Genomic DNA, 22186 nt, shown 5'->3' with positions numbered 1-22186 from the left:
TCAAAAGCTATCGAGGGTCTATACGCCATGCAAGCCCAGATGCTGAAGATGCTGGTTGCAATTAACGCGCAACTTACACAATGTCCCAAATAAAAATTCTCACCTGGAACACGCGAGGTGCTGCCGGCAAAATGACGGAAATCGGCCACCTTGCGGAGAGAGAGAATATTGACATTCTCCTTCTCACTGAAACGAAGACATCCAACCTTCAACTATTTGGATATGAAGTCTACACTTCAAATCTACCTGACGGCAGCCACAGGGGTGGAGCTGCAATCCTGGTTAACAAAAAGATCAATCACTTTCCCATCGAGCCAATCGTCCATGCTAAAGTCCAAATCGTGGGTGCCAGAATCCAAACATGTATAGGACAAATATTCATCGGATCAATCTATTGCCCTCCGAACTTCAGCTGGACTCAATCAGAATTTGATGACATATTCGCTAACTTCAACTTCCCAAGATCATTTATCAGCGGAGACTGGAACGCCAAACATCCATGGTGGGGTTCTGCGATCACCTGTCACCGAGGTAACTTACTTGCCGCAAGCGCCATCTCAATTAACGCCAACATCCTGGCGACTGGAGCACCAACATACTATCCAAGCGCAGTAAATCGAAGACCATCCTGTTTAGACTTTGCAATTTATCGCAACATTCCACACGACAAGCTAAGCATCAGAGACAGCTGGGACCTTGAATCGGACCACCTATCTCTCATCACTACATTAAAAACAGAAGCCATACAATGCACTCAACGTAGACAACTTCTTAGCAAACACACAAATGTAGCTGTTTTCAAGGAAGAACTATGTAGATCGATACGCCTTAACATTGAGCTCAACTCTGCTGCTGAGATTGACGACGCTGTAGACCTCTTCACTACCAACGTGACAAATGCGGCGAGGAGTGCAAACGTGTACACTGCAAACAATCATGGCAGAGCCCTCATACGCCACTCGAATAGAATTGACCCAAACATTGCAGAGATTCTAGTCCGTAAGAGAGCACTGAGAAGACGTTATATTCGAACGCACAGTCCTGAGGATAAAGCTCAATGGCATAGATGCGCCAGAGAGCTTCACGTTGCCATGGCTGAATTGAAAAATGCGCAATTCGAACATATGCTGACCAATATGGACTATTCTAATGATTCCATTTTTAATATGTGGTCCTTTACCAAAAAAGTAAAAAGAATGCCACAGAAAGTTACGCCTCTGAAGAACAGCAATGGTAACTGGTGTCGCTCCTTAGAAGAGCAAGTACAAACATTTGCGGAACACCTTGGCGACAGATTCACTGCGTTTAATTTCGCATCCGAGGAGGATATCAACAGAATAAACGAAATACTACAGCGCCCTTTCCAGATGTCACCTCCAATAAGACATATCCGTCTGGAAGAAGTCTCAAACATGATACGTACCCTCAAAAGTCGAAAGGCGCCAGGTCATGACCTAGTAAGCAACGCAGTACTTAAAATCCTTCCCAAGAGAGCACTATTATTTATCACATTGATATTCAATGCGATACTTAGAGTGCAATACTTTCCCAAAAAATGGAAGAGTGCTAGAATCAGTATGATTCTAAAGCCAGGGAAACCGGAACAGGATCCATGCTCCTACCGGCCTATCAGCCTCCTGCCCTCTTTATCGAAGGTAATGGAAAGGCTGATAGCTTCCCGACTTATAATACACCTAGAAGACAATGATACTATCCCAATGCACCAATTCGGATTCAGAGCCGGCCACAGTACGATTGAGCAATTGCACCGTGTAGTCAATCACATCCTGAAGGCCTACGACAATAAAGAATACTGCAACGGCATCTTTCTTGACATACAACAGGCATTTGATAGAGTTTGGATCCCGGGACTACTAGCCAAAGTCAAAACAGCGCTGCCAGCCAACCTGTTTAAGCTCATCAGATCGTTTCTCACAAACAGAGATTTTTGCGTCCAGTCCAGAGACGCAATCTCTGCAAATGTTGCCATTACAGCTGGCGTTCCCCAAGGAAGCGTCTTAGGACCGCTACTGTACTCCATCTTTACAGCAGACATCCCCAAGCCAAGCTATGAAGAAATGACCTACGACAACAGCAAAATGCTGCTGGCCAGCTTCGCTGACGACGTCTGCTTTCTCAGCTCCTCGAACAGTGAGACCGAGTCTTCACAAACGCTGCAAACCTACCTCAACGAATTCGAGAAATGGGCCACGGCGAACAATATCAAAATCAACGAAAGCAAATGCGTAAACGTTTGCTTTACGTTACGCCGAAAAACAACTCCGGTGGTCCACATTAATAATGTGGACATAGAGCAAGCGACTAAGGCGAAATACCTAGGCCTCACACTGGACAAACGCCTAACCTTCCGAGAACATATTGCCAGAGTCGTCAAAATGTGCAACCTAAAGCGGAACCAATTATTCTGGATGCTAAACAAGAAAAGCAAACTATCTCTAAGATGCAAGCGGCACATTTATCAACAAATCATCGCACCAACTTGGAGATATGGAATCCAAATTTGGGGAGTGGCGGCTGCGTCCCACCGAAAACGTTTCCAAACCGTCCAGAACAAAACATTAAGACAAATCACTGGCTGTGAGTGGTTCGTTAGCGGCCAAACGCTTCACAATGACCTAAACCTGAGTCTTGTTGAAGACCAAATATCGTTCTTCTCAAGCAGGTACAACGACCGTCTAACTGCCCACCGTAATCGTCTAGCCCGGAGATTACAGGGGGCTATCCCAATTCGCAGGCTCAAAAGAAGACATTTTGGGCTGCTCCTAAGAGACTAATATGAATATATTATTTACTTGAAACTAGTCGTAATTTGATCTACTCCTATATACCAAGTTGAAAACTAATTATAATTTATAATTAAGAGATTATTTACTTAAGAAAACATTTAGGTTAAAGGCTTTAATTAGATCTGTTCCTGGATTATATTAAATAAAGATGTTAATTAAAAAAAAAAAAAAAAAAAAAAAAAAAAAAAAAAAACGTAATGACTTGTGTGGCATCTTCAGTTTATAAGATACTAAATCTGTTAAGTCTTGAGAACCATTTCGAATATAAATCGAATACTAGGTCGTTGGTGAAAAATAATTAATTCAATTTTTTGATCGATTCGCTATGGTAAAATAACAGCAACTGTTCCGCAACTTTCGTTTACGTCTCTCACTAACACCGAAAAACAATCAGCTTACACAATTTCAATTGACTTGCCCGGCAATCAAATAGAATAAGACACTTACCGAACAACAGAAATCAACCCGGCTTAACTCTTCTCCTTCGCTTACCAACTTTCAGAACACTGTTTGCAGACAAAGCATTTAATAATGTAAGACTGCCCTAAGACTTGCCGTTCTGTAATTACACACAAGTCAGGGGGCGGAAGAAAGGAGAAAGGAGCACGAGTCGAGGAGTCGACTGCACCAGCAAGGAGCAAGGAAGGAAAACAAAGGGACTGGGAGGACCAACAAGTTGCCAACCCCAAACCAATCAGGAACCCAATTCCCAGGAAGTGAAAGCAGCAAAACGGCAGCCGTGGATACCAACGCGCTGCGCAGCTCAGCCACTGTGAAAGTGACGTCGGCGCCGCCGCCGCCGCCGCTGACGCCGCTGCCCCCCTCGACGACGACGCCCCTGACAATTTGTCAGCCGCCCCCGCCCACTCCGCCCTACCAGCGGCTAACCAAAGCGCTGCAATGCGATCCGCGCTGCGGCCACGAGGTGAGTGCAAATTGAAATGCCTGTGGCGGCGACATCAAGGGGGGTCGTTTGCCCCCTTTCCGCCACCCCCCACGAAGTCCGCCCACCTGTAAATTCTGCCGTTCCTGTTCTGCGAGTTGCGGCCACGGCGCGGTTAATGTCAATTACCTCCGCCATTAGTCGCCGCACTCCAGGGCAGAGCAAGTTTTAAAATAAATTTTAGGTAATTTTATAAACGAGGTGTGGATTGTGAGGGGAAATATCTACACAAAAAACAACACTTTTATGTACAATTTATTGGTCAAAGTACTTTAATTATATAGAATTGATAGATATAGATAGATATTACATTTCTATATATAAATATAAATTTTTCTCATTAAATTTTTGTTTGAATAGTTGCAAAAAAGAACTTTAATTTGAATGAAATATTATTATACTACTGGACTTTGCTAGTTGACAGTTTATTTTAATCAAACAAATTTAGAAACTTCATTATAGAGACGAATAATAATATGAAATATAGATTTATAAGTAAGACCTCGATAAATAACTAGCTTACTAGCCTCATATTTTTCTCAAGTTTTTTTTAAATTACAAAATGTATGTTTATCTTACTCACCAGATTATTCCTAGTTATACATATTAATCCCCACAGATTGCATTGAAGGTCTGTTAGGATTATCAAAACCTTTTTTTTATAGCCCTATCAAAGTGAGAAATCACCATAGGGAAGTGCCAATAACTGGAACGCAAGTGCTTAGTTATTTCCCTACCCAAACATCATAAAATCGTCGCTTAGATAATTCTGCTTCCCAAGCATCCGTGCCGTAAAGCAAATTTCCTTCGGCATCCTTTGTGATTTCGCATCCGTGAGGACTGCAAATTGTTATTGCGGGATTTATCTTCGCATTGTGTCATGAACTTATTGTGCCAGATTTGCGTCTCCCCGTGTCCTCGTGTCCTTGTGCATGATGAATTGTATCTCGTACGCAAGGAGGTTCTGAATGCGACCAGAAAGGAGCTACCTCCACGCTCTGACGTCACAGTGTTAGCCAGGTTATTGTCGCTTGTTGTTTTTGGGCCATGTTCCGTGTAGGTGTGGCTGGCCCCCACTGGGGTGTGTGTGTGTAGGTGTGTTAGCTAATACACAAACCCTCTGCTGCAGCGGTGCAATTATGTATGGGTTCAAGGCTAATTTGCTTGTGCAGCAATGGCGTTGTACACTGGAAACAATAAAAGGTTTTATAAATAAAAATTTAAATATTATATTAAAAAGTATATATGTATTGAAAAAATGAATATTGGAAGTTCTATAGATTCTTGGGAATTTAAGTACATTACAAAGAGATAAGAGATAAAAGTTCAAGAAACAATGGACAAAAAAATTGTATAATAGTATAGAAAAAACATTTAAAATGTAACTTTAAAATATACTTGGAGGTGCTACACAAATCACTGGGTGTTTGAAATCACTTTTTTAGGTAATTGTAGTTAATAGGAATTTTAGGAAAAAGAATGAAATAAATAAACCTAATTTATGTTTCCATTTATAAGAACCTCCCCTTATTATTAAAAGCTACAACTTACTCAAAAAAAAAAACGATTAGAATTCTGAATAATCGAATTGGTTACCACCAAAAGTATGCAGTGAATATGGGAAAGCAGTATTTTGTTATGAATATATTCTTCTTTTAAGACTACAAAACATTTTGCATACTTTTAGACACTGAAAATGACATTTATAAGTGATTTCAAAACCCCAAAGACTCGTCTGTCCATATATTAAGGGTATATTTTAAGGGTATAGGACTAAATAGACTTTTTCCGGTGCACTTGAGGGATTTGTTGTCTTTGTGTGAGCTCATTCACCGCCTGTTTGGGATTTGCCTTGCAGAATGCGCGTGTGACCGAACGCCAGCTATCCGCATTACGTATACGCCGCGTTGCGTTCGCTGGTTTCTTAATTAACGCCTGCCTCTCTCTCGATGGCTAGAAAGGTGGATTAGGGAACAAGAACACCAGGCCAAGTGGTGAAAGCAACGGCAAGCAACAAGCAAAAAGCGACCACGTCAAGTGCACAGGGGGCACAGTTCAAATTACATTAACAAAAAACAAGTGTGCCGCACTTGACCTTGGCCAATTGCAAGACCAAGAATGCTTGAACGGAAGCTTTCGGGGGCGCGAGTGCATAAATTACGGGCACCGAGCCCCCCGGCCGGAATGGGAGCAGTCAATGTTAATTGCTAGAACATGTGTACACTGCGGAGTATCAAGTAATCGCTGCCTCGGATTACTTAACCTTAAGGGGAACCTTGTCCCTGAGGGAAATGTTCCGGAAGTGCTGCATATTTTGACATAGGTTTGATGAAAGCACAGCCAGAAATTTGAGTTTTTATACGGGTGAATTTCTTATGCGAAGGAAAGAAAAGTTTCTAGAGTTTGTTGAAGGTCACAAGGGTAGATAAGAAAAATATTTATGCAAATCAAATATTTCTGAAAGCCTTAAATACATATTATTTTGAACATTTTTTACTTTATTTGAAGGAAAAAAGTTTATAGAACTTTTTAAAGGTTACAAGGGTTCATAGAAAAAAATATTTATACTATTATATTTATATTCTTAAAACTTAAATGTGTTAAATATGTTTCTTATACATTTTCTTTTTTATTTTATTTCCTTTTTTAGGTAACCATCGGCCGTCGCATTGGCCTCTACAGATTTTGTGGCGACATCGGACGCGGCAACTTCTCCAAAGTGAAACTCGCTGTCCACCAGCTGACGCGTGGTGAGCCCCCAAAACCTTTGAGATATCATCCCGATCAGATACTAATCAGCCAAATTGCAGACAAAGTGGCCATTAAGGTGGTAGACCTGGATCGGGCCGGCCTCGATGCCAAGGCGCTGCGGATGCTGTCCAGCGAGATAGCCACCCTCGAGTGTGTTCATCACCCCAATATACTGAGGTGGAAGCGGGCACCATCTGTATTATGTGTAGGGTCTACATTTTGAACATTTCTTGCAGGCTTTTCGAGGTGGTCGAGACTTTGGGACGGGTCTATCTGGTCACGGAATGGATTCGTGGCGGTGAGCTCTACAACCACATTACCCAAGGAGGTCCTCTGAGGGAGATTCATGCGGCTCCTTTGTTGAAGCAGCTCTTGCTGGCCGTCAAACATATGGTAAGCCGGCCTTTATTAATTCATACAAATGAATTGTGGTAAAAATAATGCAATTGCATATCGTATTTATCATCTGGGAATAATAAAATTTAAAGCTTAATTTGACAAAGAGATTTATGGATTTATTTATTATAGTGGGTTTTATTGTGTATTCACATGCCTTTATGAATTCTGTGAAATTAATTGAATTGAATTGCCCTTACAGCACAGCTTGGGCTACGTGCATCGAGATATTAAGGCGGAAAACGTCCTGCTGCTCTCGGAAGACCGCCTGAAGCTGGCCGATTTCGGTTTCAGCACCCAACTTATCAATGGTATGGGGGTCAACAACCCGTTGATGCCGTCAGCAGACTTATCAATTTCATGCTCTCTGACAGGTGCCAATCAGAAGCTCGACACGTTCTGCGGCTCGCCTCCGTACGCCGCGCCCGAGCTCTTCTCCGATGACCATTACATCGGAGCCCCCGTGGATGTGTGGGCCCTCGGCATCCTGCTCTACTTCATGGTGGTTGGGAACATGCCCTTCCGGGCACCCACCATTCCCGGCCTGAAGTCGGCCATTCTCAAGGGCGACTATCTGCTGCCCGGTCAGCTCAGCCTGCCCTGCATAAGACTAATACGTAAGTTGCTGAAATTTATCAAATACTTGTACAAATATTGAAAAATAAATAAAACAAAATTAGTTCTTTTAGTTGAATTAAATTCTAAATTCGTTTTGATTTTGGTTGATGAATAAATAATCTCTTCTTATAAATGCGTACCTTCAAAATTGTTTACTGTACCTAATGTTTTACTTTACCTACAATATTTTAAGAACTTGTTTGATAATGCCGCACAAATCTATGACTTAATTTCAGTTTTCACTTCAAGGTGTCTAAAAGTATGCGACGAAAAAGTCAAATCAAACTTTTCACTGCATACTTTTAGACACATAATATATGTTCAAAAGGTTAAGAAGGTGTAGTGTCTTAAAACTCTTAAGAAATAAGAAAAAGTATATAATATTAATGAATATTTTATTATTATTTAGTTTTAATTTTATGTTATTTTTAAACAAATCGAACTTTCTTATTTGTTTCCAGAACGCATCCTGATCCACATACCCGCCCATCGGCCCACAATCGACGACATGCTGAACAGCCAGTTTATAACCTGTCCCAAACTGAGTGCGGACCTGATGCAGTGGGAGATCAACCAGCACAGCAAGCCGGTCAAGCGATCCATCTTCTGGGTGCGCAGCAAATCGCATCGGCTGAGGAAGTCCGCCTCTCTAAGGGATCGGTATGCGGAGGTGGTCAAGAAGCCGGCCATCAGCATGAACACCCGGCAGCAGGACGAGATGTTTGTGCAGAATTTCCTGCAGCCCATTGAGATTGGGCACGAGCTGATGCTCCAGGGATCTGGTCAGCTGAAGGAACCGCAAACCACCGAACAGGCCAAGCGCCCAACCAGAAGATACATGTTCTGTGGCAGTCTCAAGAAGAAGGTGACGCCCATGGAAACGGAGCCGGAGAAGCAGTTGGCCAACGGAGGCCAGTGCGGATCGGCCAAGATCAATCCGTGGAATGTGGAGGTGGCCGAGGATTGTCCCCTGTTCAAGAACTACGACGCTGAGACGGGCAGCTGCGTCATGTTGCCCACCAACACCGAGGATCTCAGCCAGCTGGGCGCACTGGAGTTCGAGGCGCGGCAAATCTTGGCCGAACTGGGACTCTCCTCCGAGATGCTGATCAATGCCAGGCAGAGTGGACCCCGTTCCGACATCATTGGTGCCTACAGGATCGTGGTCAATCGGTTGCAGAAGCAGTCGTGGCTGGCACGGAAGCACGTGGAGATGGCCCTCCACAGCGAGCCCAAGGCGGAGAAGCGGATTGAGAGGTCGTGCTGCATACTCTAAGACATCCGCGAATAGTTGTTGAATGTTTAAATTACTCTACTGGTTCTACTGGTCCTGGAGTTCACCCGAAAGGAAAGGCAAACTCGGTTATCTGTGGCATTATAACAGAGTTGTTTCCTTAAAGCTTCCTTGGAAGAGCAAGGGATAGGTTCAAAGAACTTCGAGTTGTATTAAAGGTAGCTTCAAATAAATCTTTTATATTAGAGGCTTGTCTATTTCATGTAGCTTTTTATTAAGATTCAATATCCTAGTTGTTATGATTGAAAAGATACCGAATTTCAGGCAAAGTATTGAGATTAGCAAATTTTAGTGTGAATACTCGTAGAGAAAAATTGCTATATTAATTGGATATAGAGAAGAGTTCTTTAATATTTCCCGAAAAGCATAAATAAATCGAAGAGGCTTAGAAAGTCATAACTAGATAAATAAAATATAAATGTTTCGCTTGAATACGAATAGAAGGAAGGAAAATTGTATGCTTTGTGCTGCGGCAGCACGCAAATCAATGAAATGTGGAAATCCAAATGGATGTTTGCGAAAATCCGTGTTTGCCTTTCTGCGGGGACGAAGCCAGGAGACCGCAGAACAAGCCCAATTAGTGTCAATTTGCCAGCTGCATAGGCGCGAGTTTGTTGTTAACGTATGTAGTTTCCTGCATTCATTCCTTGGTTACTCAGTCGAGAATGTTCCTTATTTCGTGTAGCTTCAGTTCGTCCAACCGTTGAGTCCAGTGGCGGTTAGCAAAGTTGATATATACATATATATAGAGATATATACATATAGTCCAAGTATTATGTATTTAGTTGTTGGTCCATTTTTGAGCATATACAGACGAATATACGAAACGAATATGAATATTATGAATACAAACATATAATTACACACTTGGCTAAGGCGATCGATCTCATCGAGTCTTCAATGTACAACGTTGCATAAAAATGTTTAATTGATCATCAAAAAAGCGAGTGTGTCCGTCTGTAAGTGACACTCTGTGTGTGTGTGTGTGTGTTTTTGCCAAATTGTCTCCCGTGGAGTCAATCGCGTACAATAAAGCAGCATTATGAATCGCTAAGAATCGCATTCGTACAAATCGTAAACATACTAAATCTAAATCTCAACCACTCGTCTAATTATGCACTGTAGCCTTAGTTTATTGCATTTGCAGCATCCGCACGGGGGGCTCGTCCGCGTCCTCCGCCACATCCACCGCCTCATCGGCTGCTCCACTTTCGCCTGGCTGGGCTTCATCTGTTCGCTGTTCTGGTGCGGCGCAGGCGCTCCACCGGCGACCCCTCTCAGATGACGGCGCTCTCACTGGGTTTTTTGCCGCTGCCACTGGCGCCGCTGCAGCCGGCGTCGCTGTCTTTTCCGCTCTCTTCTGTAAAATGGAGTGAATTGATAAGGTTTGAGTGAAATGCGAGTGGAATTTATAAGGTTGTTGTTCCCGACTGGGGGATACCAAGCATTAAATAGTTTGAGGCAGTTTAAAAAGGCGTTGTCCTATATAAACTCTTCAAATGTAGTAGCTTACCAACTATGGCAAAAGAGTCCGAATCCGATGTGCCCGCGGGCCAGTCAATGTCCGGCATGGTGGGCCAGTCGATGTCCTCCGTTGTATCCCAGTCGACGGCACGAGTTTGGCTAATCTCAAAGAGAGCCGGTGAACAGAGGCCGAGCACCTCCTCCCTGAGCTTTTTCAATAGGGATTCGAAGCTGTCACTGGTCTTGCAGAGGAAACAAACCGCCAGCGAGGGATCCATGGCGGAGAAGTTCAAGCGAGCGGCATGCTTTTGATGGTACGTTTCGTCGTAATCTTGTTCCCCCGCCAGCGTTTTCTGGCCCACCGCACCCGTTCTTTGCGTGGTGTGCGGATCCAGGTAGAGGACCTCGTCGTCCACATAGCCCAGGAAGTACAGAGCCTGATTGGGCCGACCGCCGATCATGCCGCAACTGCTATCTAATTCAAGGCAGCGCTTCAAAGCAGGCACATAAAGTGGGTTAATGTCGGTGATGCCCAGGCGCAGGGGGATGACGAGCAGCAGGGGCTTCCAGGAGCCGCCTCCCTCGCGACATGAGGAGTCTACGAGATAAGGAAAATATAAGTAGGGAATTTCTTAGAAATGAGTAAATTATACAACACTTACACACGTCATCCAGAACTACTGTGCTGTCCATGGCCACATGCACTGTCAGTGAGCTCCAGTCGTCGAAGCGTACTAGTTTTCTGAAATATACAAAGAGTTAGTACACCTTTCCCCTAAGTAAATTGCTAATATTTGATCTTACTTAAGAATCTGGGCCACCGTATTCGGTCCCAGCCACTCGCCCACTGCTTTGTTCTGGGATTCTCCCATCAGGGCGATCTGGTGTATGGAGTAATAGCTATTCCTAACGTCTTCGAAGCGGTTAACGATCTTGAGGTAGGTGGCATCACGGCAGTCCGGCGTCCAGAACCAGTCGCGACCCAAATGCAGGTCGATCAGAGCCTGTGCGAGGACCATCTGACCGCAGCGGAGCATGCAGCCCCAGCCCTTGTCCGAGGTGAGCTGGACTTCTCCCAGAGGAGAGAAACCATGGCGATAGGTGCACCACAGCCGGGACTGAATGTCTTGTCGGATGCGCTCGAGCTCTGGAAAATTACGAATTATTATTAAACTTTTTAGATAAAATTAAAAATGTTTTGCTACAAATATTCATTTAAAATTGTTTAAAAATTTCTTTAGCTTTAATAATATGTACTTTTGAATGAATAACAATGAATAAAATGGGAAAACAAATGACCCAAGAAAACCCTTAACTCTTGGGAACGCGCATATGTTTGATCTATCTACAAAACAAACATTCTCGAGAGATCTAAGATAAGCCTACGTCGCCGATATCGGTGTTTCCCCAGTATATACAAGATATATGGCATGGAATCCCCCTCATGACTCATGCTATCCCCAATATGCCACATCCGTATCCATGTGGTACCCCCTTAGGTGCCTTTATCTTACCCTGTATGGCGTTGTACTTCCTTCCCAGCACCCAGACATCGGTGTTCCTGCGCGGGATGTCCTCCGGCTCGCCACTGCCCACCGCCTGGCCAACGGCGCTGGCCAGGGCGCTGTCCGGTCCCAGGTACGCCTCGAAGACGCTCTCCATGATCCGCGCTAGCTGGTCGCTGAGCCCAACCAGCATCTACTGCCCGCTGGGAGGAGGAGGACGGGGCGGACACCAGGCAAGCAGAGCAGCTCCTCCTACGCTTCCGTTCTGCTGTGTTCTTAATTGCTAGCCAATGACGTTCCGCTTTTCTGCTGCGGCCTTTGTTTTGGCCTTTGTTTTCGCTGGTAGCAATGCTCCTGCCTTTGGCCCGAGGTCACAGAGGTCTCATTTGTTGTTGGCAGTGAGGGCCGCTGATTGCAAACCAAGCTATTACCAACTTTGATCAGTCTGCGGCGCGTTTAGTTTGGTTTATTTTCGTTTTTCTTTTTTGATTACAACGATAACAGCAGTGACGTAGCTGTAAGTGTGACCGCAGCAGCTGTGGAAAAACACCGAAGTGCACACTTAACATGGGCTTAACATTGAAAATAACAGTATATTTTTAAAAATTTATGTTAAATGGATTACAAAATCTGGTTTTTCAGGTTTTAATCAATAAACGGAAAAATAAATAATTCATTAACTTAATCCATTAGCTGCACACTGTAAACACACAAGCTTTTTGACATAGTTGCCAGTGCTCAAACCTCTTCAGTTAGCTCATTGATTTTAATCTTGAGAAACCTTTATATAAATACAAATAATCCAAGGTGAATCTCGTTTTTTATTAAAAACAAAATAAAGTTCCATAAACTGGCTTAAAAATTGCACTAAATAGGTATCAGTAATCTACGCCACTTTGAGCGCACAGAATTTGTTGTTCAAATCAAAGAAGTCATCTTCTGGATCAGCATCCTTGACCATATCCGCATTGGGATCCGCATTGGACTCCTTTGCCTCCGCTTTCCTGGTCGCCTGACGGTGCTTCTTCAGACGCTTCTTCTGCTGCGCCTTAGCCGCCGACTGATCCACCTCCACCCTCTTCCAATGTGGAATAAACTCCGCACACCAGTCGTACAAATAGCAGTAGAAGTCAAACATCAGCTTGGAGTCGGGCAGCAGAAAGTTCTCTACATGGTAGCGAACATCTGCTCTGTTTCTCAAAAGATCATAAATGTTGTAGAGAAAGGCGCCGCAATAAAGCTGATTCATTCTAGGACTCGGCAGTGGAAAGTCCAAGAGGGAGTTGAGTCCATTGAGCTGATAGACCACAGCCTGAAATTCAGCAAATGCATGGATGACCGTCGTGGAGTACAAGTCAAACTTCTTTTTGAAGATCTCCTGCATGTGGAAATGGGGCAGCAGGCGTTCTTGGGTTAAATAGCAATCCGATTTTGGCACATGTTCCATTCGATCTGGTATTGAGAGCTCGAGGAGAGCGGGTTTGACGCCACGCTTAACTCCTTCGGCGACCTCTTTATTCCTCACTGCTCGTTCAGCCTTCAGTGTCTTGCCGAATCTCTTGCGGAACGCCTTCTCCTCCCTTTCAGCCGGTATTTTAACGTCGATGGTTCGCAACACAAGCAAACTGAGGATCAGCGCGTGGAGATGCACCAAATCACAGTGCTCCGAGCGATGTAGCCAATAGATGATGGCCAGGAAGTACAGCCTCAAGTCCTCCGGCAGCTCATCCAGCCTGCTGAACAACCTTTCCGCATCCGCATACGGAATATTGGCTTCAAATACAACCCGCAGATGCCTTGGATCCGGGTTAGACGGCTCAAACGCATAAGCAGGCACCTTTTCGATGGGCATCTTAAGATACCTTACATTCGTCACTCGAAGAGCTCTGGTGAGGTAGCTAAACTCAATGGGAAGTGGTGAGCCATCCGCATCCAATTCTGGCTCCGTTTTGGCACCCTCCACGTGGTGGAGCAGGGAGAAAACGTAGTTCAGGATGGGCAGGGCCAGTTCATTGGAGTCGTGGAAGGGAAAGTGCTCGATCTGTGGGTTGTTGATGTACTTGCGCAGGTGCATAAGGTCCACAAAGTAGCGGGACAGGTGAGCCGGGTAGAGCTTGTCCAGAAACCACTGTGGGAAGAGTAGGGTTTTGTCCTCCACTTCCACTTCTTCCGTTTCCCCTTCCTCTTCCTCTAGTTCTTCACCAGAATCAGCTTCTTGATCTTCAGCAGGGTCCCCGTCCTGTTGCTCCTCTTCTTGGTTTTCAGCATCCTCCTGCTCTTCGATTTCTTCACCCTCTGATACATTTTCATCCAGGCTGACCAATTCTTCTTCATCACTTGATTCCCCCTCACTGGCGGGTTCTATATAGGGAAACGCATTGTCGTAGTGCTCCTCGAAGAAGTCATAGGCATGGCACAGCTCATTGGAGTAGCCAGAAATGGCTGCATTGACCTGGGACACTAGGGAATCTCGCTGGTTCTGCAATAATATGGTTCATTAGTGTAAGGAAAACACGCTTGTCAGAGAGAACTAACCTTTTTCAGCCTGGACAGCACTTTAGCCAACGCAGACTCGGCGGTTTCTTCCTTTAACCAGGTAAGAATGACTGCTATGCGCTTTTGCTGAATCTTCAGCTTGCGGCTCCGCCCCGCTTTGCCCATTCCGGCGGCAAAGAAGTTCTTGAAGGCGCTGCGAGCAATGTAATCGTTGCCCAGGAGGGCGGCAAAAAGCGGCAGCTTCTCGGGACTCAAGGTGCTGCGCCCGCAGAGATGGGACACTCGGTAGATGCAGCAGTCGAGGTACTTGTAGGTCTTGGTGTTTCCTTTTGGTGTTACTGCCTGCTCGGAGGTTTGTATTCCACTCACAATCTTGTTCGCCTTGGTGCGCTTCTCCACATTCTTGGCCTCGTTGCGTCGCAGATCCCGGGAGTCCTTCTGCTTGCCGCTGTTCTTGTCCTTCACCTGTTTGGTGAGCACCTGGGGGGCACACAATTGTTTGACTTATGTTGGGTTATTAATGGTATAACACCTACCTTCACGGTGAGCGTAATCAGGGGGATGTACTTCACGTTGTGGATGTAGAAATCCGAGTCGTACGAGAGCACTGGGCAGTTGAGTTTCCTGGCCAGGGCGGCCAGCTCGTCGTCCGCCTCGAAGACGCACCGCATCACGGGGACCCCGCAATCGCGCACTGCATCCACGAAGACCTCCTTCAGGTGCAGGGGAAACAGTGTGATGGAGGCATTCGGGTTTATCTTCTTGATCACGGATATCTTGCCCCTCAGGCGGGTGCTCACGGTGCGCAGCTTGCGCTCCTCGTAGCCCCCGTCCATGAGCACGTACGGCCGGATGTTGCACTCGGCCAGCACCTGGAAGAACGTCACCACAGCCCGGTAGAAGTCGTCGTAGTCCCCGCCAAAGGCGGAGTAGCTGCCGGCCACGTCCTTGTACAGATTGCAGGACAGGTTGTCGCCGTCGATGACCAGGGCCGTGGAGTGCAGCTCGTAGGGCTTCAGGTAGATCTCCGCACGCTGTGCTATGTAACTGGTAAGGCCGCGGACTCCCATTCTCCTGCCACTTGTGGATCCGCCTGGTTATTTGTTTATTTTCCAATCAGAGCCGCGAACGCGTGCTGGGACAGTGTGCGAAAGCACCAACTCATGGTGGCACATCAACAGAGTACGGTCTCTTTGAAGTGTTGGGAGGTTGTACTCGCTAACTTAGCCGGGGCATCCCTTAACATTTTAAACTGAAAACTCTTTCAGAAATATTAGATTAATGTTAAATAGATTAATGTAAAATAATAACAAAAAAACACGTTTTTTGTATTATTTTGCCATTTGTTTTTCAATCCTTTTAGTGACAGCTAAAATAAATATTCATTCCATTTTTTAAAAATTTAAATTCGAGAAACAATTTTTGAAATTGTTCATTCTCTTTTTGAAAGAAAGTAAATTAATTAAAAAAAAAAACATTTTGGAATGTTTTTTGTAGGTAGGGTGAGTGGCCTAAGGATAGTTTGTTGCCCTTGCGACCCTTAGAACCTTTATACTTTTAAACTTTATCAGATGAAGAAATTATAAAATTATTTTTGTCAATATCTGACTTTAAAAAATATGACTATTTACAGTTATTATGACCAACCAAATTTTTCTTACTACCCTTACCTCATACTTCACTACAAATGTTAATATTATTATAATTTATTTGATTTGTTATAGCAAATTTATTCAAATGTTAGAACCCTGCCATTCTCTAACAGCGCTGTTAAGACCCTTACAGTTCTGTTAAATTCCAGCTGGCTGTGTGACCGTTCGCCAGCTGCGGCAAAATGCAGAAAACAAAAACACCCCCGTACGGTCCGACTCCTCCGATAGCGATATATTTTGATGCATTTTCACATCGCTAGTCAAATTTTTTTCCTCGGGTCGAACGCTCTACGAACGCTTCGTGCGCGCATCAGGAAAACGTAACATCGCGAGGGCTGCGAGAGGCCAGAAAATTCGGCAGCCATTAACTGCGAACCGCCCAACAAGGAGGAAAACCGGGAGTCCGAGCCCGAAAAACACACAGAGTGCAGTGGAAATCTCAATCGCCATTCAAATCGCCGAACGCGTGCATATATACGGGTTCCGTTGGTTCCGTTCCGTTTCTTGTCGCCTTTCTTGCACACACTTTACCACCTTACCTTTGCGTCTCTCGTTCCGTTGCGTGAGTGTGTGTGTGTGTGCGTGCGTTCGTGTGTGTTGTTTTTGTGTCTTCGTTTAACTAAAACACAGGTAGAAGAGGAAGGCAAGACAACGAAAACCATGGGCGAAATATGAATATGAAATTAAGAAAATACAAAGAAACAAGAGCAAACATCCAGTAGCAGCAGCAGCCACACACGTTAATAACTTTTGTGCGTCTTTTGCATCCACTTCACATAGTATTATTTTTCTCTTGGACTTTTCAACAACAACAGTAACAACAACAACAACAACAACGGCAGCAGCAACATGAGTGAGAGAGAGCGAGAGCCAAGACCGTGGTCACCGTATCGTGAATGAATATTTGTCAGAGTGTGCGAGGCGTGCTCTATGCACACACACACCCGTACGTAAACAACAAACACACACACGACCGATCAAGCTGTGTGCATGTGTGTGTGCGGCATTTAATAAATAATTGTGTGCAAATAAATGTTCCAAAACGAAATCGTTAAGCAACAAAAACAACAGGAGGATAGGTAGCGTAAAGCGCAAGTGCGAAAATTCTTCTTCTTCGTCTTCGGATCAATCAGCGGTGAAAAAGTCCAGTGTTTGTGCGTAGAATTCTTCTGGAGATTTGGAGCGTCTTCTCCTTTGGATACGGAGCACCATCGATACCATCTACACTGCCCTCTCTGCCGACAAAAGGTGAGTGGAAATCGGGGGAAAATCGCTTTCCCATTGGCCAAGGCCGTTCCGGGAAATCTGCGAGCGGTCCTGCCCACGTTTCCTGTCTTCCGCACATTTTCACACGTCCTGCAATTGCAATTTTCCCCGTCTTCACTCCACATATTTTTTTCGGTGATTCCCACGCCCTTCTTTCGGGGCCAGGTATTTGCAGGTAGCCGGGGAGTGAAAAACCCTCGGGAAAGCTGAAACACCCAGAGAATACCTCTGTTGGTGGGCCAAGAAAAACCGAAAAGAATGTAGTACAAGAATTGAAATGTTTTTCATGGCTGGGGAAACAGCGAAGATTGAGCGAAATTAGCCACCCGCTGGTTCCAGAAAATTGTTGGAAAAATACGAACACATCTCTCGCTGGGTGGGAAATAAATCATCGCTATTATCATCTGCAGTTGCAATTTGGCACAATTTCTGCACGACTCCTGCTCGCATTTGCCAGCCGATTATGTAATTTTCGACGCTGTGTGCTGCTGCGGAATCAGGTTGATTTTTCCATCCGAAGGGGGGTAATATTTTACATATATGCCGACGATCCGGCGACCGCCGACAGTTGCCAGCGATTTCCAGCGCTTTTTGGCAACTGGAAAATCGAGCACAAAAGTTCATCCCGGAGTTTTGGGAGCCGCAGAGTTCAGAGTTCAGAGGCGTAGCCGGGCCAAAAAATAGATTCCGCCGGTCACCCCATCCCAAACGCATTTCCCAAAGTGGTTTATGGTTTTCCTACAGCTGTTGCGAGTGCGATTTTTACGATTTTCACTGGTAATCCGGGCGGAAAGGGCCTGACAGGTTCGACAAGCTGATACCTCTTCGGGAAGTGATTCTGGAATCAAATAATGATTGCCATAAAGAAGGCTTCTTTTTGGAAGAAGTAAGAAAGCTTCTTTTTGGAAGAAGTAAGAAGGCTTCTTTTTTGAAGAAGTAAGAAGGCTTCTTTTTGGAAGAAGTAAGAAGGCTTTTTTTTTAAGAAGTAAGAAGGCTTCTTTTTTGAAGAAGTAAGAAGGCTTCTTTTTTGAAGAAGTAAGAAGGCTTCTTTTTTGAAGAAGTAAGAAAGCTTCTTTTTGGAAGAAGTAAGAAAGCTTTCTTTCCAAAATGACTGAAGAAGTAAAATTTAATAATAATTAATATAACCATGTAATGTGTGTTCTTAGTTTTTCTTCATTTTTCCTTCCGGTTTTCCCTCTTATAATACCCTCAGCTACCCTGCAATCACTGGGCACCATAAAAAGAGTTTGAATTTCAAATAAAATCCACTCTCCGACACACACACAAGTCCACTGGGGAGCAGCTGCTGTTTGTCTCTTTGTGTTTGGGTCTCAAATGACACTTGCCAACGCTGCTGCAGCACATAATTCCGAGTTCTGGAGAATTTCCTAGTAGGAAGTGCAGGGGCCGCAGCAAAAACACCAGCCATAGTCGCACTTGACGAGTGTCTTGCCCCGGCTCTTGCCATCCCACTCGGGAAACGTAAATAGAGAGCCCAGATAAGGAGCGATCCCTGAGTTCCCCCAGTTGGGTTTTCTGCAGCCTGAACAGAACTGAGTTTCCCTGTGAAACAAAGGGTACAAAACAGAATATCCCATCCCTATCCCATCTATCAAAGAATTTGCAGTTCTATTACCAACATTAAATTAATCATCTAATGTTTTTTGCATGACAAATGTGGGTGTCTCATCCGCTGTTTCGTTGGCTTTGCACTTGTCCCGTTCCCATTTCCGCGCTCGTACTCTGGTTATTTGCCGCAATTGAGCAATTAAACACTTGTCTCTGATTAAATGTGCAAATTTGTCTAATGCTCTGCACTGAGCGTATGTGCAAAACGGATGTGACCGCTTAAAGCTGCGCTCGAATTGCCCGCGTGATTTGTCACTGATCTCACTTTCTCAATTGGCGATCTCTGCGATGCGAGATTTCTGTCTGCCGGCAATTAGGCGTCATTATGGCGAGCCGTTAGGCCAAAGGCATCTATTGCAACAGTGGCCAGAATACTACACTGTACTACAGCGACCGGGGCAGTAATGGCCCATACCTGTGCCCATCCAATGCTTCTTGACCTACAAGCGGCGGCCTCTCGCATTTCCTGCCCATTTTCATTTACTGTTAATTATTGTTTAGACGCGGGAAAACGCGGGCGAAAACGAGCGGGGCGGCGGCCAATGGGAAGAAGCAGCATTGGCTAATAAAAGCTTGCAAACAATTTCAAATTTCCAAATTGTTTGAAATGCAGCCCAGCTGGCAACAGGGAAAAAGAGGCAGCCAAATCAGCCCAAAAGCAACACGGCCATAACAACAATCTTGCTCACACACTCATAATAGGCAGAACAAATGCGGTTAAAATAATAGGGGTTATAAATAAACTTTTATTGGGTAAGATTTCCAGAATCGGTAATGGGATTTATGATTTACATACATAATTTTGGAGAAAAGCTTTAAAAATAGGTATAAAATACTGAAAGTAGTAAAATCTCACAAAAAATATAAAAATTACTCATTATATGAACTTAAAATGGTGGATTTCGGAACCAGTTCTTTCCAATACTTGGATTAAGTTCTCAAATAATAAACTATAAAAGATCTTAAAAAAATTGTGCATTTTGGAAACAAGAAAAATCTCCATATAAACATAACTACTTATTTTTTAAGATCATAAAATGGTGAGTTTCGGAACCAGTTCTTTTTAAAATTTTTAAATTATAAAATATCTGTAAAAAATTATGCATTTTCTAACTAATTCTTCTTTTTTGGATCACAAAAAAAGTAATTTTAAAAGAAATTATACCATTTCGAACTATTTGATAATAAATAATACCAAAATTTCTTTAAACCGGAGTGCCCTCCTCCACTATTTCGACCCCGACTGTACGCATACACACAGAAACAACAAATAAAGTAATTATTTCCTTTCACATGGCGAGCTACCTCCAAAATCGGAAAGACATAAAGAAGAATATAAAAAGCGAAGAAGCCTCAAGACCCCAAAAATAAAACCCAACCAAATCCGCTGTCGGCGTGGAGGCCTTTGTTGTTGTTGTTGTTTCTTCTGCTGCAGCGGCCCCAACACGTGCAATTGGGAGCGAGCGAGAGGGGAGCGTGTGGTGTGGGAGCGAGAGCGAACTATTAATAGAGTAGTACTGGTACTGGTACACCACCATATCGATAGGGAGCGAGGGGTACGGTGGTATTTCTGCATTGATCTCTCACCGAATTGGCAAAAACGGAACTCGAAATGAGTGACAAGAGTGTGAGTAAGGCCCATTGTGAATGGCAGCACGCATCTGTGGAGTCTATTGTGATTGATTCATGCTGGAACAGATGACTAAATTCGCTTTTGGCCCATTCCCATATCCGTTATGTGTGTGACCACTCCTTGTGTCCGCATTTGGCCAAGGGATTTCAGCCCGTTCTTTTGCCGTTTAATTGATTCGTTTACACGAGCAGAAATACGAATAAATCTAAATCGATCTCGAGTGTCAACGAATTTCATTCGCTTTCGATTTGTGAATGAAGCGCTTACGTATTTCCCTGAGTTCCCCTGCCTCCTTATCGCGTACATATTCATATGTGGGTGCGCATACGCCGTCGTCTTACGTTGTAATTTCTCGGCCCTCTGCCCGTCCTTGTCTGTTGCTAATAAATCAAGAGCCGCTGATGTAGATTTCGCATGTGCTTAGCCTTTGGATACCCTCGATTGGGGTATACTATATAAGTAGTGTCTTTAATAACCCTAAAGTAGGGTAAAACTGTTTCTGGTATAGTAATATTTGGTATCATATCATTCATCTCAGCGGTTATATCAAAACTATCAATAATATTTACATTTAATCTATGATAAAACTATTGAAAAGTCTTAAATTATCTATTATCATATTACAAAAAAGCAATAAAATCGATAACTCCTCTTTAGTATGCAATTCGGGCGAAAAGAAAAACTTATCGATTACTCCTTTATAGTATGCAATTCGGGCGATAACAAACACATCGATAGCTTCGTGATTTTGTTTTGATATTTTTTAGAAAACCTGATATCAGCATATCGACCTATTGAAGTAGTCTGATAAAAAGGGAACTCTCAGTTATAAAAAACACCTTTACCCAGGGTAATTCCATATTCGATGCAACATTATTGCTTCTTGTTCGCTAGTTTTCGCCTATTTATGCAGCTACCGCGGGGCGCTTACGTCATGGGCCAACTTCGTACATATTTGGCCATGTTTTACTGTTGTCAATTGGCTGCTATTTGTGGGCTACATTTCTCGCTGGCGTCAACACAAAATATTGAAAGTAGGTAATGTAGCGCAGCAGCAGCTCGGATTGAGTTGAGTCATTTTCTTTTTCTTGAGTTGTGAAATTTGCTCGGATCCATCCGCGGTGGGCCAGTACATATTTACACACAGCCCGCTGCTGCTGCCGCTGCCGCCGCTGCTTCTGGCTGCTCTACACATTTTCTCAATTAATAATCTTGAACGAGCAGCAGATGGAGGCAGAGATGTCCGCTACATATAGCCCATATATCATTGCCAAGATCATCTATTGGCCTCTCTCCATATCCGTTCCTCTCTAGCGACACATTGTGCCTGAGCAAAATCCGCTCGGCATTTATTTACTCGACTGTCTGGGCCCCCAATTTCATTGGAAATTCACTTTTCGCTAAACATTTGCCATAATGCAATAAATTCTTACAAATCGCCCCGTTAATTGAAGATTCAAACATCTCGCGCATTGATCTGCTTTATAGGTGGGTTCGGACTTTTGTTTTGATTTGCTTACGTTAATGCGGCATTCGGAATAAATCGAGCGAGATGTATTCATGAATGGAATAATGAATGGGGCTATGGTCTTGTGAACTTAGGATCGAATCGGTTCGGTTTTTTGCGGTTGGTCTTGTGGTCTGTGACGTCAGGTGATTCAGATCTTGTAAAATAATACAATTTTGAGTTATGGATTAATGTTTCTTTGTATCATTAATTTTTCAACAAAAT

At 44.0% G+C, this 22186-nt stretch overlaps 4 protein-coding genes across 4 annotated transcripts in view; 2 read left to right on the top strand and 2 right to left on the bottom strand.

Moving 5' to 3' along the window:
* Window positions 1–3372: 3372 nt before the first annotated feature.
* On the top strand, window positions 3373–9555 carry LOC108027937 (serine/threonine-protein kinase SIK3). Its single transcript, XM_017099566.3, has 7 exons — window positions 3373–3732; window positions 6401–6500; window positions 6561–6678; window positions 6738–6894; window positions 7100–7208; window positions 7272–7514; window positions 7977–9555. Exons 3-7 carry the CDS (start codon window positions 6623–6625, stop codon window positions 8789–8791), a joined length of 1380 nt encoding a protein of 459 aa, XP_016955055.1. The 5' UTR covers window positions 3373–3732; window positions 6401–6500; window positions 6561–6622; the 3' UTR covers window positions 8792–9555.
* A 14-nt stretch (window positions 9556–9569) lies between these two features.
* LOC108027900 (cysteine protease ATG4B) lies at window positions 9570–12315 on the bottom strand. Its single transcript, XM_017099519.3, has 5 exons — window positions 11788–12315; window positions 11078–11420; window positions 10936–11015; window positions 10323–10871; window positions 9570–10169 (listed from the first exon to the last, which is right to left on the bottom strand). The coding sequence occupies exons 1-5, from the start codon at window positions 11969–11971 to the stop codon at window positions 10087–10089; spliced, it is 1239 nt and encodes a 412-aa protein (XP_016955008.1). The 5' UTR covers window positions 11972–12315; the 3' UTR covers window positions 9570–10086.
* Window positions 12316–12579: 264 nt separating this feature from the next.
* Window positions 12580–15429, bottom strand: LOC108027922 (protein asteroid). The gene is made up of 3 exons (XM_017099546.3): window positions 14811–15429; window positions 14314–14754; window positions 12580–14257 (listed from the first exon to the last, which is right to left on the bottom strand). Exons 1-3 carry the CDS (start codon window positions 15342–15344, stop codon window positions 12665–12667), a joined length of 2568 nt encoding a protein of 855 aa, XP_016955035.1. The 5' UTR covers window positions 15345–15429; the 3' UTR covers window positions 12580–12664.
* A 766-nt stretch (window positions 15430–16195) lies between these two features.
* The window catches only part of LOC108027820 (protein Star), a 29800-nt gene continuing 23809 nt past the window's right edge, over window positions 16196–22186 (top strand). Inside the window, exon 1 of the mRNA XM_017099399.3 lies at window positions 16196–17174. The gene's annotated coding sequence lies outside the window, so the exon portion shown is untranslated. The remainder of the gene's footprint in view (window positions 17175–22186) is intronic.

This window comes from Drosophila biarmipes, chromosome 2L (assembly GCF_025231255.1).
Source record: "Drosophila biarmipes strain raj3 chromosome 2L, RU_DBia_V1.1, whole genome shotgun sequence".
Taxonomy (NCBI): Eukaryota; Metazoa; Arthropoda; class Insecta; order Diptera; family Drosophilidae; genus Drosophila; species Drosophila biarmipes.
The sequence above is the reverse complement of the archived record's forward strand: the minus strand, read 5'-3'. Positions and strand labels throughout refer to the sequence as shown.

Excerpts from the sequence above, each read along its gene's own strand:
- LOC108027937 (XM_017099566.3), top strand. The coding sequence starts at position 6,623 with ATGCTGTCCAGCGAGATAGCCACCCTCGAGTGTGTTCATCACCCCAAT. Across the intron at positions 7,209-7,271 it reads CAGCACCCAACTTATCAATG|GTGCCAATCAGAAGCTCGAC; the intron begins GTATGGGGGTCA and ends GCTCTCTGACAG. Across the intron at positions 7,515-7,976 it reads GCCCTGCATAAGACTAATAC|AACGCATCCTGATCCACATA; the intron begins GTAAGTTGCTGA and ends ATTTGTTTCCAG.
- LOC108027900 (XM_017099519.3), bottom strand. The coding sequence starts at position 11,971 with ATGCTGGTTGGGCTCAGCGACCAGCTAGCGCGGATCATGGAGAGCGTC. Across the intron at positions 11,421-11,787 it reads GAAGTACAACGCCATACAGG|AGCTCGAGCGCATCCGACAA; the intron begins GTAAGATAAAGG and ends GTAATTTTCCAG. Across the intron at positions 10,170-10,322 it reads GGACTCTTTTGCCATAGTTG|AAGAGAGCGGAAAAGACAGC; the intron begins GTAAGCTACTAC and ends TCCATTTTACAG.
- LOC108027922 (XM_017099546.3), bottom strand. The coding sequence starts at position 15,344 with ATGGGAGTCCGCGGCCTTACCAGTTACATAGCACAGCGTGCGGAGATC. Across the intron at positions 14,755-14,810 it reads TGATTACGCTCACCGTGAAG|GTGCTCACCAAACAGGTGAA; the intron begins GTAGGTGTTATA and ends TGTGCCCCCCAG. Across the intron at positions 14,258-14,313 it reads TGCTGTCCAGGCTGAAAAAG|AACCAGCGAGATTCCCTAGT; the intron begins GTTAGTTCTCTC and ends ATATTATTGCAG.